Source organism: Sinocyclocheilus grahami, unplaced genomic scaffold, assembly GCF_001515645.1.
Source record: "Sinocyclocheilus grahami isolate Dianchi unplaced genomic scaffold, SAMN03320097.WGS_v1.1 scaffold479.1, whole genome shotgun sequence".
NCBI lineage: Eukaryota > Metazoa > Chordata > Actinopteri > Cypriniformes > Cyprinidae > Sinocyclocheilus > Sinocyclocheilus grahami.
The window spans coordinates 357095-373790 of NW_015505658.1; the positions used below are offsets into that span (position 1 = coordinate 357095).

General features: G+C 36.6%; 2 protein-coding genes across 2 annotated transcripts in view; one reads left to right on the forward strand and one right to left on the reverse strand.

Annotated features, from left to right (window-relative positions):
• rbks (ribokinase) overlaps positions 1-2535 on the reverse strand; it is a 36615-nt gene extending 34080 nt beyond the window's left edge. Inside the window, exons 1-2 of the mRNA XM_016236050.1 lie at positions 2453-2535; positions 1369-1427 (exon numbers count right to left, since the gene is read on the reverse strand). Of these exons, the coding sequence (XP_016091536.1) occupies positions 1369-1424 (56 nt within the window). The 5' untranslated portion in view covers positions 1425-1427; positions 2453-2535. The remainder of the gene's footprint in view (positions 1-1368; positions 1428-2452) is intronic.
• Positions 2536-2741: 206 nt separating this feature from the next.
• babam2 (BRISC and BRCA1 A complex member 2) overlaps positions 2742-16696 on the forward strand; it is an 89509-nt gene continuing 75554 nt past the window's right edge. The window contains exons 1-4 of the mRNA XM_016236045.1: positions 2742-2821; positions 6989-7141; positions 8452-8528; positions 15994-16088. Of these exons, the coding sequence (XP_016091531.1) occupies positions 2808-2821; positions 6989-7141; positions 8452-8528; positions 15994-16088 (339 nt within the window). The 5' untranslated portion in view covers positions 2742-2807. The remainder of the gene's footprint in view (positions 2822-6988; positions 7142-8451; positions 8529-15993; positions 16089-16696) is intronic.

Genomic DNA, 16696 nt, shown 5'->3' on the forward strand with positions numbered 1-16696 from the left:
GTACAAACTTTGCAGTACTTCTAATAAAATATCTTGTCTAGATTCTGATTTTCCACTCAGTATACTTGTGAGTGCAGAATATGAATCTGAACAGATTACCACTGTTGTTGGTTGGATTTCTTCCACCCACTGTAAAGCTATCTGAATAGCGATCATCTCTGCTGCATATACTGATATATTATTAGAAGTTCTTTTTGCAGATTTATATTTAAAGTGAGGAATATACATGGCAGCACTTGTACGCCCAGTTTCTGGGTCTTTAGAACCATCTGTATAAATTTGTAAAAATTGAAAGTAATGACTATCTAAATGCTACTGCACTATTGTCTCTTTGGGAACATATTTCTTGTTTTCGTTTATTAAATTAGATATCTGCAAATCAACTGTTGGCATAGAAAAAAACCAAGGTGGATATACTGGCAGAGCCACCGTGGGGCTAATATCGATATTACTGATACCTATTTGTTGAGCCTGCTTGCCTACTGTCCAGCCAAAACTATTCAGATATGTCTGCTCATATTCCCAGCAGCTCTCCAATATTTTTTTACTGGATGAACTGGTAAAATGACCTTTAATACCAGTCCAATATACCATTTTAAGCTGAATTTCACGAATGTCTAGTGGTGTTTCACCCATTTCTACCTGCAAAGCTGTCACAGGAGAGGATCTAAACGCTCCACAACATATTCTAAGGGCTCGGTTTTGAATTACCTCTATCCTAGTTAATAATGAGGTTGATTAATAATGAGGCTGATGCTGAGGTCTACTTCACTTTGTCAGGCGGGTCTTATTTAAGAGATTTCTTGATTGCGAACAGGTGTGGCAGTAATCAGGCCTGGGTGTGGCTAGAGAAATTTAACTCAGGTGTGATAAACCACAGTTTTAACAGGGGCGCAAACACTTCTTCACACAGGGCCATGTTGTTTTGGATTTTGTTTTCCCTTAATAATAAAAACCTTCATTTAAAATCTGCATGTTGTGTTTACTTGTGTTATCTTTGACTAATATTTAAATTTGTTTGATGATCTGAAACATTAAAGTGTGACAAACATGCAAAAAAATAAGAAATCAGGAATTCCCCACTGTATATATATATATATATATATATAATCAAATGTACACAAACACAAATGTATTGTGAAAAATTGTTTGCTAGAATGCATGGTTCTGGCACATGTATGATTGCATGGCTCTCTATTGTTTTTTTTTGTCACAGTAGATTTTGCTGCAATCACTTTTAGTTCTTCAGGACAGAGTAATGCATTACAAAGGCATTTTTGCCCCCACATTTTAAACACGTGGGATATATTTGCCTTGAGCCCAGTTTCACTTGTGACACTGAAACACTGAAATCCTTTGATGACTTACCTTACTAAGTCAGTCATACAAGAGCCCACCACTACAACACTCACATCTTCAGACATGACCTAACACACATACACACACACAAAAAATTATACTGCATATGAATATAAACAGAATAGATAAATAGATAAAACTACAACACTACATAACTGAAACTCATTAATTTACATTATTTACAGAAATGTTGAATCAATAAAAAAAAATGAACAGAAATATTAAAATGGTTAACTATTGGTAGTTATGCTCTACATTGAGCATGCCTGCACTAATGTGGATGATTATTTCAGGACTGCATCATGTGATTGACAACAACCGTGGAAATCCTTCATTAATTCAATCCCTTGCGTGTAGGCAACGCATGTGAATAGTAGAGTGTTAATCTGCTCAAATCTCCCAGCAGGCCTCAGGGGACTGCAAAAGCCTGCCGCTGGCTAAGAAACAGCCTACATTTTCTCAAAATAACTAAAATCCAGGCTGCATTTTCTGCATACTTCGATTCAGTCTTAATGGCTTGAATAGCTTGAAGTGTTTTGCTGCGACCCTTTGATAGATATGACCATCTCTGCACAAACAAAACGAGTTACATGACTGTTACATGTGAGAGACACTATTTTATAATTTATTATAAGTATATTAGTATTACAGCCTGCAGTCTCAAAGTAGTTTTCTAGGGAGAGCGTACTACATTGTCATGTAAATAAGACGGAATATGCCAAATTCAGTTAGAATAATTTTAAAAGTGGGCAGCCTGGAGGACAATCTGACAAATGATTGAAGTCAACATGTGCAGTGCTGGGAATAATAATATCCAGTTAGACTAGTACAATATTGTAAGAGCAGTCACGTGTGTTTTATTTACAATAAGAGACAGTATGTTAAAATGTTTGTAGATTTTTATAAAACTGTTTATCGAGGCTGGTTTAGCTGGACAGTGGTTGTGATCAAAGTCTACGAATCCTTTGCACCGTCTAATGCATTAATCATATTTAATCATAAGAATTCATGCAATATCATATTCAATAATTTCAACGGTATAATTAATTAGCGTTTAGAATGATTCGGTAAGTTGTAATATTGTACACTTTACCTATTTGCCCACTGAGTAAAGCGATATTTAAATAATCAACGCAGCAATCTCTCTTCTTACGTCTATCTGACAGCACAGAAACGCATGTGTCGAGCATTTGAGCTGTCCCTATTTCCTCCTGTCTTTAAAAAAAACATAATTTATGCTTTTAAAATGTGCCGAAACATAAACATCATGTAGAAAACTCCGTTTTGTCTAATATAGTATACTACTAACTATACGATTGTATTATTCACGTAGTCGTTTAAAAACACCGTGGTGAAATGATCAGGCATATTTCTAAACATCCATAAACAAGTCTCTCAAAAACAACAGCGGAAGTAGGGAATGAGTTCATGCTCGAGATTTGTGCTGTATGTCATATAAAAGGTATCGAGAAGGCGTTTCTTACTTATAAAAATGTAGTTGAGAGAAACGACTGCGTTGGTAATAAAAGAAACATTAGTTAGGCTAATACTCGTTCATAATTCCTGATTAGCATGTTAGCCGGTCTGTTAGCATAGCTCTGCAGCTCCAAAACAAACCGAGTAACAAACGAAATAATTTTCAAATTACAAAACAAACACAAACGTATTCGATTCATTCATGCGCGTGGTCAAGCTCGGCGGCGCTAGTGTTGTTGTTTTGTTTGTTGGTGCAGTTGCTTGAAGTTATTGGTAAATATCAGAGTTTTTGTAGAAATGTTGTTTTGAGAGCAAAAGTAAAATTCCACTCAATTAGTTTAATCAAGAACATGGCCTGTTCTGTTTTTATTTCTCCTCTTAATTACTGTGAGTACTCTTTAAAGGTTTTCCAAAAAGTTAACGTTATTTAGGTTTTAAGTTGTAAAGTAAAAGTAAGGTCGAAATATAATACAGATACTGTCCAAAATGAAGAGAGAGGTTTTTATAGACACTTAGTGGAACTTGGCCATTGTTGAGGTTACTCTAGTTTAACATCAGCGTTGAGTGGAACTACCAAGTGTCCTGTTCCAATTAAAACTGCTTTCATAAGTCCAGCAATCATTGCAGTTATTATGATGATAATAGGTGACAAAGTGAGACTATGGATGGTGGACCTTGGATTCTTTAGAGTGCAAAAAATGCACACCTGCCCATTTTCAGTGGCCTTGGTTCTGGAAATATTATGTAATCATTAAGTCAAGTCTTAATTTAAAAAGATAAAAGCCATGAGCCAAACCAACCAGTGGTGGTGAATCACAACATCACAAACATGAGAAAAAAATGAGAATGATGGATAAATGTAAATTGATTATGTGCATATTTCATGTTTATTACAAAGTAATTGGAGTGTGGATGAGATATATTTATTTTATTTATTTTGTCATTTAGCAGACACTTTTATCCAAAGCGACTTACAAATGAGGACAATAAAAGCAGTCAAAACTAACAAAAGAGCAACAATATATAAATGACAAGTCTCGGTTAGCCTAACACAGTACACGTAGCAAGGTGTATATATATATATATATATACAGGGCCGTTTCTAGGCATAGGCGAGCTAGGCGGTCGCCTAGGGCGACACCAGCTGAAGGGGCACCAATGAGCGCACGTACTGGCACTTTTAGCAGGGTTGTGATAAAGAGTGGCACGGTCACCCTGAAATATGACTGCCGCCCCCACTGGATCCCCCAAGATTATTGGGCTAGAGTACTGTCAATCTGACGATGCCTGTATGCCACTAGATCAGTGCTGTCTGTTGCCTCCTGATTGTTGCATGCAAAGTTTGCATTTGGTGCTCAACAACCCCATTAGATCAGTGGGCTCTGTCAGTGCTTTGGCAAGGTAACACTTTTTTTTTGCCATGCAATAAAGCGAAGTTCAATTGCCAATTTAAAATATTGGTACAGTAAATAAAGTGCACAAAATCAGTATTTTGTTTAGGCAGTATTTGTGGCACATTTGTCCAAAAGGTGTGCGTTTTTTTGCGCCAATGCATTGTTAAAGGATCAGCGTGTCATGTAATATTCCCATATAAACTTTAACATCCAATTAAAAAATATTTGTAGTAAAATTCGCTAATTCACGAGATCAATACATCCTTTATTAGACCGCTTTGTCGAGTTAAATGCATCCTTACGGAGGTGTCGAAATGCTGAATCAATTCATTCACTTCCAACAGAGCTTAATGGGAGCAGCGTCAGAGGGCAGAGCGTCACGTTATTTAAAGGGGACGTTAACGCGTTAACGAGTAGCAAATGATTAAGTAGCTGCATTGGTTACTTTTATGCCACTGATAAAGCTTTTATATGTAGTTTGGGGTAACAAAGGGGTTGTATAGGTTTGACTGAAATAACAATGCAATAACTGACACTTTAAATCAATGTTTCAAGAAACAACAACAAAAAAATTGAACAAATAGGGATTTCGCCTAGGGCGTCAAATTGGCTAGAAACGGCCCTGTATATATATATATATATATATTATACACACAAAGAAAAACAAGTAGATGGAATAGAAAAAATAGAAAGCTAGTGTTTGTTTGTTTTTTGTTGTTTTAAAAAAAAAAGGAATTTTGAGATGGAACTCATTTTTCAATATTTGTTTGTTTCAGTTAATGGAAGATTATTTTTGGCAGAATTATGGACTATGTTGTTTTCAACAAGAATATTTGCTAACGCAATCACTAAGTTGTGCAGGCTAATGGCTTCAACAGAAGCATATACTGTGGATTTACAACCACAAAGCTCACAGTTAGTCTGTCTTTAAAGGTTTATCATTAAAAATCAAATCCCCTATGGACAAAATGAATGTCAATTACTTCCGGAACCCATCTGTTGCACTCTATATTGGAGGCATGCCACCCCAGAAGAAAATGTTGTACATTTTAGAGGGGCCCTATTATGCTCTTTTACAAAGTCTTGATTTTGTTTTGGGGGTGTATTAGAACAGGCTCTTGTACTAGGTTGTTCGAAAAACACATTATTTTTCACATATTTTACATTATTAGAACACCTCTCTCCCCAGTCTGGCATTAACGGCCAGTGTTGCCAACTAATTTTCAGAGAAAGTTGCTAAAGGATGGTCGATTTGTTGCTAAAAGTTGCTAAATGACGTGGTGATGTCATTGCGTAATCACGACGCAAAATTGTCACATCATCAAATCTCAGCAAAAAATATATTTTATATATGTTCATTTAGATTTGTTTGTAAAATAATATGCATGATATAATATTAAAATATAAATAACTGTATTTTTAAATACATTGAATTATTGAAAACGTACACATTTTTGAATGATTTCAATTTAAGTTTTTTTAATAGCTAGTAAACTAGTAATTCTACACATTCTCAACTAATATGCTTTAAGCAGTGTATTAGTAGTTAGTTAGTATGCTACACTCTAAGAAAAGTCTGTAAAAATAAGGCACAATCTACTGTTATTATGAAAGAATTTTCCGTAATGGTTTTTTTACCTGCATTTTAAATTACGCATTGTGTTTTCGGATTACAGGGATTAATATATAATGGATAATGGATAATGTCCTGAAAGATTTTCCATTTTTCTTACAGTATACTAACTGATCAACAATCGCAGGTACAAACTACTAACAAAGTGTACCATAAATGAACAATTATTCAATTATCAAATTATTCAATTATTATTATTAAATTGAACAATTGCAAATAGCAGCTAACTCAATTCACGTGATGTGTGTACTGCTAGGCATCTGTGGTTTCCTCTTTTTGTGTAATTTGGATGGAAAATGTGTGCCTTTTTACTTATCACTTATCAAAAGTTGCTAAAGGTTGCCAAATCAATTTTTTTTTAAATTGCTAAATTTGTTGCTAGGTGCTTTTGGAAGAAAAAGTTGCTTGGGTAGTCTAAAAGTTGCTAAATTTCGTCGACATAGTGATAACACTCGTTGCCTTCTCTAGTGCGGCTCAACCAGGTCTCGTCCCATTCGTCGATATTTGTGATATCACAAATCCAGGAAAATATGCATTGTAGTCCAAACAAGTCGTTCGTTGTAGTTTGTGAAAAGTGATTTCTGTTAAATAAAATATCTCCTTTTGAAGTGGACTTTGAGCTTTGTAACTTCGCAGATCTTTTTTATGCTCAAAGAGCAACATTACAGATGAACAAAGTTGAAAAAGTGAAAAAGCATAATAGGACCCCTTTAAGATTATTTGGTGCACTTTGAGAGTTCAAAATTAAGTGTCTCAGTTTACATTACTTTCACACTAGCGTTTTTATGAAGCCAAACAATTTAAATATAATGATAAAAAATAATACTTTTACTTTATTATCATTATTAATTAAATAATATTATTTTAGACATAATTTACTGTCGTTATTTGTATTATCCCTATAACAGTAATATATTTCTGATTAAGTTCAATTGACGGATGGTTTTTCAAAGCAGTGGTGCAAAACACTTTAGAGATCGATGTTGTTATGAGAAGTGTAATATTATTTAGGTTTATTATGAAATGGTGGCAGGAAAGATTAGACTGTGGTGGTACCTGTGGTACTACTGATAAGGAATGAACATCTAAATTTCTGTATATTCATGGTGTCTTGTCACATTGACAGCGGCAGAGTTTGGAAGATGAACAGTCTCTCTCCAGAGGTGGCATTGAGCCGTATTTCTCCTGAGCTGCGGCCTTTACTCTGCTCTGTGGTGCGCAATGGACGGGTTGGTTTAGACTCATCCAGCTGTCTCCGGATCACTGACCTCAAGAGTGGGTGAGTGTTCGGTAAACTAAACAAAAGCATAACTTTTGGAGAGCAATGCGTTTGTAAGTTCTCCAAGTTACGAATATGACTAATATCTTGAACTGAAATAGCCTATTTCTGAATTAAAATCCTATCACAAATGCTTAATCAGAAGTCCAGAAAGCAGAGGGAACTTTTTCAGAATTGATCAATGAGGTTATTATAGGTCACTGCTTCTTTAAATATCTAAATTAAAATAATATCAAAGTTTTATGGGAAAAACAACTACAGCACAGTATCATGTAGTGAATGGTTGCTATTTCCCATCCTTTGCTGAGCTTTACAGCTCAGGGCCTTTAAGATGATTGCAAATCCTATTTTATGATGTCTTAATTATTCAAACATATTCAATTATTAATTGTATTCGTTTATACTATATTCATCATCAGCCAAAACCTCAGCAGCTACACTAATAAATAATTAAGATGTTTATTGTTTTTTAAAGAAATTTCTTATGCTCACTGAGACTGCATTTATTTGATCAAAAATACAATAAAATCAGTACTATTTGAGAAATGTTATTACATTTTAAAATAAAATGTATATATATATGTATTATATATATATATATATATATATATATATATATATATATATATATATAAGTGTGTAAGTGTCATTTCTTCAGTGTTGTCACATAAAAAGATATAATAATATATTTACAAAAATGTGAGGGGTGAACTCACTTATATATATATATATATATATATATATATATATATATATATATATATAAGTGAGTTCACCCCTCACATTTTTGTAAATATATTATTATATCTTTTTATGTGACAACACTGAAGAAATGACACTTTGCAACAATGTAAAGTAGTGAGTGTACAGCTTGTATAGCAGTGTACACTTGCTGTCCCCTCAAAATAACTCAACACACAGCCATTAATGTCTAAACCGCTGGCCACAACAGTGAGTACATCCCTAAGTGAAAATGTCCAAATTGGGCTCAAAGTGTCAATACTTTGTGCGCCCACTAGAGCTGCACGGTTAATCTTTAAAAGATTGCGATCTCGATTCAGACAACCACACGATCTCATTTCTAAATGACAACGATTCTCCCGTGTCAATTAAATCTTTGAAAAAGTCTTACTGGATCATTCAAATTTGCGTTTGCACTGCCGCTGACACAAAGAGAGCAGAAATCTTTTGTGACATTATAAATATCTTTACTGTTTCTTCCTTGCTAAATAAATGTATTTATTTATTTATTGCTATTTTTCAGCTATTGAAGTGTCGTTGAAAGTTTTTTTCCCCCTTTTTCGTTTTAGCTGCACATCACTAGTGCCTGGTCCATGCTGTGACAGATTCAAACTTCATATTCCATATGCTGGAGAGACTCTCAAATGTAAGTAGTTGTTCTATGAGTATGAACAGATCAGAGGTCGCTCATAACTATGTGAAAGTTCCTGATGTTTAATGATAGTGGTTTGCTGGATGTTCCTGCAGGCTACAAATTTATTGTCAGACATGCTAAAATAGTGCTGATTTCATGTGTAGTGATGCATTATTAATGTATTACATTTTCAAACGGCAGTGTACAGTATAAATCGTCTTGTTGTTTACTACCATGTACATAAAACTGGAGAAAGGATTGGATTGATTTGTAAAATACTGTAGAAGGCAAAACCTCATGGTAGCTTATGTTTGGCTTGTGTTCAGAGAGGCTCTGTGTGCTTGTATTTTCTGACATGTTATCATCAACTTCAGCTCTAGAATTTCTCATCAAAGTGCTAAAATGTGATTGATTAAAACGTTATTAAAGCTGAGGTGGCAAACTCATTAAACACCAATGATATTTTGAGTTTAATAAGCAAAGTTATTTGTAATCCAATGAGTTCATGAGAATCATTTTTGTAATTTAACATCTTATTACTCATTCTTGCTAAGGCAAACATCACTTTATACTAAATAGTTCACCAAAAAATGTAATTTGCTAACCCTCATATAATTCCAAACTCATAATACTTTTGTGGAAAACAAAAGAAGATATTTTGAAGAATGTTTCAACTCATATTATTAAAGGTAGCGTGGACCAAAAGCCCCAAAAGGACAAAGGTAGTGTGAAATTAATCCATGCACCCCAGGTTATTATCATTAACTAAAACTAAAACTAAAATCATAAAAAACATTACTTGGAATAAAATAAACATTTACTAAAATAAAATATTAAAGTAGCGTAGTTATTTTACTTCAGCTAGTTGCTAAGGTAATATTTATCATATACGTTTAGTTTGTTGAAGTACTAAAAATTCAAACGAAATACGCTGCTAAAAAAAAATTGCATATCAGATCTCAATAGGGAAAAATATCACGCTGGCTATCTATACTGATATGGACTGGGTAATGTGTTAGGAACGAAAGGATGCCACATTGTTTGATGGAAATGAAAGTTATCAACCGACAGAGGCCTGAATTCAAAGACCCCCCCGAAAATCAAAGTGAAAAAATGTTGCAGCAGGCTTGTCCATTTTGCTGAAATTTCATTGCAGCAACTCAAAATCGTACTCAGTAGTTTGTATGGCCCCCACGTGTTTGTATGCATGCTTGACAATGTCGGGGCATGCTCCTAATGAGGTGTCCTGGGGTATTTCCTCACTGAGCTCCTGGACAGTCTGAGGTGCAACCTGGCTGCGTCGGGTGGACTGAAACATAATGTCCCAGAGGTGTTCTAATGGATTTAGGTCAGGCGAGCGTGAGGACCATTCAATAGTATCAATTCCTTCATCCTCCTGGAACTGCCTGCATACTTTCACCACATGAGGCCAGGCATTGTCATGCACGAAGAGGAACCCAGGACCCACTACACCAGAGTAGGGTCTGACAATAGGTCCAAGGATTTCATTCGGATACCTAATGGCAGTCAGGGTGCCATTGTCTAGCCTTTAGAGGTCTGAGTGTCCTTCCATGGATATGCCTCCCCAGACCTTCACCACCAAACCGGTCATGCTGAACAATGTTACAGGCAGCATAACATTCTCCATGGCTTCTCCAGACCCTTTCATGTCTATCACATGTGCTCAGGGTGAACCTGCTCTCATCTTTGAAAAGCACAGGGCGCCAGTGGCGGACCTGCCAATTCTGGTGTTCAATGGCAAATGCCAATCGAGCTCCACGGTGCCGGGCAGTGAGGACGTCGGGCTGTCAAGCCACCCTCAAGAAGTCTGTTTCTGATTGTTTGGTCGGAGACATTCACACCAGTGGCCTGCTGGAGGTCTGGCAGTGCTCATCCTGTTCCTCCTTGCACAAAGGAGCAGATACCGGTCCTGCTGATTGGTTAAGGACCTTCTACGACCCTGTCCAGCTCTCCTAGAATAACTGCCTGCCTCCTGGAATCTCCTCCATGCTCTTGAGACTGTGCTGGGAGACACAGCAAATCTTCTTGCAATGGCATGTATTGATGTTCCATCATGGAGGAGTTGGACTGCCTGTGCAAATGGTGGATTCTGCGTTATGATTGGTCAGATCGCTTGTCAGTCAAGCTCCCTGTGAAGGATCAATTAAACAAATTTTTGATGAGAATATAATAGAGACTTGCTGACATGAGCGTCACAGCTTAACATGGGAGCTCAGGCCTGGGTGCTCACCTTCTGTTTATTTGCTTTATTTTGTGATGGACTGTAATTGTTTTGTGGCTAGCTAGCCTTTATTCACGGGAAATGCACACATAAACCTGAAAGCAAGTTTTGGTCCTCCTTTTCCCATAAACCAATAGAACTACATTCTTTGAAGGGTTGTGCAATGCAGCCCATTACTCTATGAACTTTTTGCAAATGTTAGACCAATAAAACTGTAGTACAGATTCTTCAAGACTTCGTAATGGTGGTGCACTGAGCACAATTCTTTCGATTTGGAAGCAAGCTTCTGAGAAGGGCTTTTAGAGGTTTTGTCTGAAATGCTTTCAAGTACCACAGCTCAGTGATGTTTAATGAGGTTGGATAGTAATTATAACTCAGCAGTGATCTTAATTGGGAGTTCCTGTTATAGCTCTGAGTCATGAGACACTCAAACACTCAAGCAGTTTTTCACAGAGGCCACATATGAACAAATTTCTTGGAGCTGGAATTGATCATGCAGTCTGACAGTGAGAAATCAAGGTTACTCAGTGAGGCTTTCTTCCTTTTGGAGATGCATGGCCTGATGGCCATCGACTTATTTGTAATATTTTGTTGTAATGTGGGGCTGATCAGGAGAATTATAAGAAAAACTATGGGTTGGTTGATGAAGAAGTTTGGTTGTTGGTCATTTTGGGGCAATGGTACATGCCTGAGGCAGTGCTTTTAGTTGTGTGCATTATCAGAGAGTTATAATGTTACATTTTTGCATTAGCGGCCTTTACTGAAGGTCAGCGCTCAAGTGCAAATTGAAATGGAAAATCAAATTTAGTACTAAAATGGTGGAGGTGTAGATGCACAATGCCCATATTCTTAACACTGTGTCACAATAAATCATAATAATCAGTATTTGAATTACATCTGTATTCTCACGTTAAGTAATAACACTTGCTCCACTGCTCAGGAAGTAGTCCATTAAATATTTTATTGACAATTTTTTCCCCATGAATTTAAATAATTGTCCTTTTTTTCTTGGTATTGTTCAGATAGAAACAGGTTTGATTGATTTTCTTGGAAAGCTGATGCATTCACATATCCATTATTCATAATATCTATTATGTTAGAAACACATGAAACTTTTTCTGCTTCTAAATAATCAAGAATGATGGCAGAGTTGAGAGTTGGAACTGCTTCCTAGGTTGAATTTTGCAACTGCCAGTGGCTGACACAAGACCTTTTCATAACTCATCGCCTTTGTTTTGCCAATGACTTGCCTAAGGATTCCAGACCTATGCAAATGATCAGAGAATCTTTCATAAGCTCTGTATCGTATGATTTTTTTAAGCATCTGTTTTATAAATGTCGCAATCCGTCTGCTGTGGAATTATGTTGTATGTCCCAACATCAATGTAAATAGTTTTCTCTATTAACTTTTTTTTTACTTAGAGCTACTCCAGAATCAGGAGAAACAGAGAAAAGGAAAAAAAAAGATAAATATTTGAACATTCTCAACTGTTGCCCGCTCCCATTGCTAGGTTGTTCATTGTGTTGCCGTTCTTCCAGGAAGAATGCTGATTGTTTACTTGTGATACTAATGCTCTGGCAGGAGTGCTGGCTGTTGTTTGCATGCAAAGAGAGCACTCCAGTCACTAAACAGAGTCCTCCGGCTTTCTGCTTCTCACAAGAGTTTGCGACAGCTGTTGTGTGTTTTTTTTTTGAGTAGCACCCACCTTGACTACCCTCAGGGTGTACATTTGGGTAGTGCTGCATATTTGCCCAATATTTATGCCAAGTCCACTATCTCTTTTTAGGTATTTGGCAACAGTTTTTTCAAGATGCCATCAAATGTGACAGATGTACGACAAACATCATCCAGGCACTTTTCCCTCGTGCGCCATCTGTGGAAAAGTACTGCCTTGTGTTTGTTTTGCTCTGTTTTTTGTTAGTTTTTTTTGTCCATGGAAAAGACAAAGGAGAAGTAGTATGGAAAAAAGAAACAGAATGGATTTATAAATAGAAATGTAAATTATTTGAACATGCATGGTATAAAATCATGTCTGAAAGGAACCACTGATGGGAGCTAAGCGAGTTATAAAAACAATGCTTGAAACTAGGATGTTGAGTTGTTTAGTTATACAGTACTTCAAAAATGAATGGCTACCGAAGCTTTCAAAAGCACAAAAAAGTGCTTTTTTGTGCTTTTAAGCTTTTGAAAGCTTAAACAGAAGTAAAGATGTCTTGTGTGTTTTCTGCAGCTTGAAACATCATTATTAATAATCAATTTTGATTTGCCACCTGTTTAAATCACACATTTATTCACGCAGGCAAGAACTTTGGCATAGTTTTTGTGTAGGCCTATATCTTGAATGAGAGTAACGTATATATTCAGTCCTTTACAGTGTTACAAACTAGTGCTGGGTGGTATACCGGTTCATACCGAATACCGGTGTTTATTTTAGTTACCAGTATGTCGCTTAAACAATGCGACACTTTTTGAAAGGGGTCCCTTTTCACTGTTGCACTGTGGTGAGGGAACAGCTGTATGTGTTACTAAGTGTGAAAGAAACTGAAGCTGTAGAACGTGATGACACAGAAGAACTCATCCACAATATCCACATTGACCGCCACAAATATCCACCGCCCCCTGCCATCAGCTCCCGCGTCTCACACACACACGAGCGCGACTTTAGCACTAGATTTAGCAACTTTCAGACCCTTTTAGCGGCTTTTTTCCATAGAATATTCATACTGACAAACCTAGCGACTTTTTTTGGATAAACCTTAGCTATGGTTCAGTTGGAAGATTTTGCCAGTGCTGTCCCGTGAACGTGAGGTCTGACTTTCCCGGAGAAGTGTCACCTCTCTCGGCGTCTGTTTTGTGCAGTGAGCGGCAGAGAAGCAGTGCATTCAGTTGGCCGCACTGCAGCCGACTCGTCAATAAATGAGTACAAAACAGCGTTTCTTAGCACCTGTCGCTCACTGATTGTTTGGAATTATAAATATGAGCGTAGTTTGTCTGTTAATATCACATGCACTTTTTTGTTTGTTGTTTTTTTTAGTTTGTTATTCAGACGCAGGCAGTGCGCTGCATGAGACAAAAAAGTAATATAGCCAAAACAACCACATAGTGTAGATGCATGCTGATTTTATCAGAAGATGGCGCGATTATAAATGAGAGTGACTCCTGGTTAACGTATTAAAAGGGGGTCGTGTTTAGTCACTATTTAGTGTGGTATTTTTTGACAATATTCACTCATTATGACAGTAAAATAGGGGATTCTAAGTCAATATACTGCAGTATTTCCTCTCTCAATCAGTAGAAAATATGGTTAACACCCGGTCATGCATGAAAAAAAAAATACCGTCATGTACCGTTAAACCGGTATAATTTTGAAAAATACTGTGATATAAATTTTTGGTCATACCGCCCAGCACTATTACAAACCCTTGTCACTGTTGTGGTAATCTTTTCTGATGCGGAAATGGTTCTTAATTATGATGAAGAAATGAATAGCCTATACTTCGACAGGGTCTGGTGAGGTATGTTTTTGTTATCTTTGTTTACAGAAAGGTATTCTACTCTGAAAGCTTGATTGTGTGCTTCTAAGGGATTAATGAAAATGACAAATGTTTTTTGAAGTATGCATGTACCATTTTACCTCTAGCATACAAATAAACCCATAATAATAGTATCACCTGTCTAACAATAGTTATATCAGAACATTATACCCATGATTGAAAATTTTGCTTTTTCAATGGCTTGTTAATGTCCATTAGTGCGATAATGCCCTTTTAAAGTTGGTGTCACTACAAGAGCCATTAGGCCATCCACTAGGGGTGGGCGATATGAGCTGAAATTCAAAAAAATATTTTAACCTTATATAACTAGAAAAAGTGAGGGATTGGACATAGACCTGAAAAGTATATATATTTTTTTGTGCCATTGTTTTTCTCAAAAAGTGCAAAGGTGCAACATGAGGTAGGTCTTTATGAATGAAATTAAATATTGTGTGTTTGAGTAGGCCAGTGGTTCCCAAACTTTTTCTGCCGGGCCCCCCTTTTGTAGAGAAAAATTTTCCCCCCCGCGCCTTCTCTCTTTTTTTTTTTGGAAAGTATCTTATGCTCACCAAGGCTACATTTATTTATTAAAAATACAGTAAACACTGTAATATTGTAAAATATTGTCAATTTAAATGATCTATTTGAATGTTTTAACATATAGGCTACTGTATTCATGTGATTAAAGTTGAATTTTCAGCATCATTACTCCAGTCTTCAGTGTCACACGATCCTTCAGAAATCATTCTAATATGATGCTTTGCTGTTCAGTAACCATTTTTGATTATTATCAATGTTGTATACATTTGTGCTGCTTAATATTTTTGAGGAAACAATTTTTTCACGATTCTCTTATGAATATTTGAAATTGTTCTTTGTGTCCGAGCGCTGGAGTTAGTCAGAAATAGAACGCGCCATCAGTTTTTTGTCATGGATTTGCCGTGTCACGTCGCGCCGCATCCACAGCAGAGAACATCACTGGGTTCTATTTGCTTTTGTCAAATCGCGCCGTTCGTGTCTGGTGTGGTCTTTGTGAATCTTAAGCATCATCTGCTTTATGTACCTGGCACTGGCAGTATTTTCACAAACTTGTAACTTACATGCTTAGAGCAGAACCATGCATCGTTCATTTATATTTCTACATGGCTCCCTGCAATACAACTCTGATTCTTCAATTGCGCCATCTAGTGGTCTGTTATTGACACAACCATGACTTCTACAACTGATAGCGGTGCGTTCAAGCGGGTACTGCGAGACATGTTGAGGTAATTAAAATATGTCAAATTAATATTTTGCACTCAATTATTTACTTATCATGCAAGTGGCCGCATGATAAGCGTGGAAATTACGCAGTGTAGTCTTTATCACCCTGCAGAGGTTTCTTTTGCAAAATAATCTGCTGACTCAGCCTTGCAGCACCCCCCAGTTTGGGAACCACTGAGTAGGCGATTTGTGCTCTGTTAATTTGGTCTGTTACGATGGTCTATGTGTTTGATTACTAATGTCTGTGTAGTACGGCGTTGTACACAGAGGACAAAAAACATTCAGCCTCAACTCCTTGACACAGTGAGAATTGCTCTTTGCATGGTTGTATTCTACAGTGCAACTCAAAGTGTTGGCTTGTGTCTTGGCTTGAACTGGATGTAAATCAATATTGTTTATGAAGTAATACTCAGTGTGATTAACCCTTTCTTCTTACAGGGGACATTATCTTCAATGCCAAAGACCCAGAACTGCCCCCAGACTTTATCTTCGGAGAGGATGCTGACTTCCTGCCTGAACCCTCAGAACTCCCGGTGTGTATTACGATTATAATTATTTGACATCATTACCCTGCGTTCTAAATATAGAGATTTTTAGATAAATATTATGTTATGGAACAGTAGTTTAGTAGACTATACAAATGTTGTAGTTATAAATAGTAGTAAGAAGACAGGAATGTACAAAAAGATACAAGTTTTGTTCAACGTTAAAACAACACCCATGTAAGATGATGCATTCAGTTTAGATCTCTGTACAGAGAGACCAAATTTAACAAAATCTGACAAATAAAAATAGTCTTGTTTTAGTGTCTGTGCTTGCTTTACGGTCACTCTTTCCCCCCACAAAAAATGTTCTCAAATCTCCAGTGAACCAAAAATGTGGTAGCTGCAGGCTAAACCTGGTTGTTCAGAAGAAATACACACAACAAAGCAGAACAATGGCTCTGTTATTATTGAATATGTTTGAAGTAGCAGTGCAACAGAGCTTTCAGCTGTTTTGACTTGCTTTAGTGCGGTTAGTTAAATCAGATGGCTGGTATCTATGTGCGTGGTCGACTCAGCAGCCAAATTTGACCCGCAGGGCTTCCAGTGTTCTAAAGAGAGAGTGTTGGTGAATTACATAAGTGTTGCGTCTGCGCTTA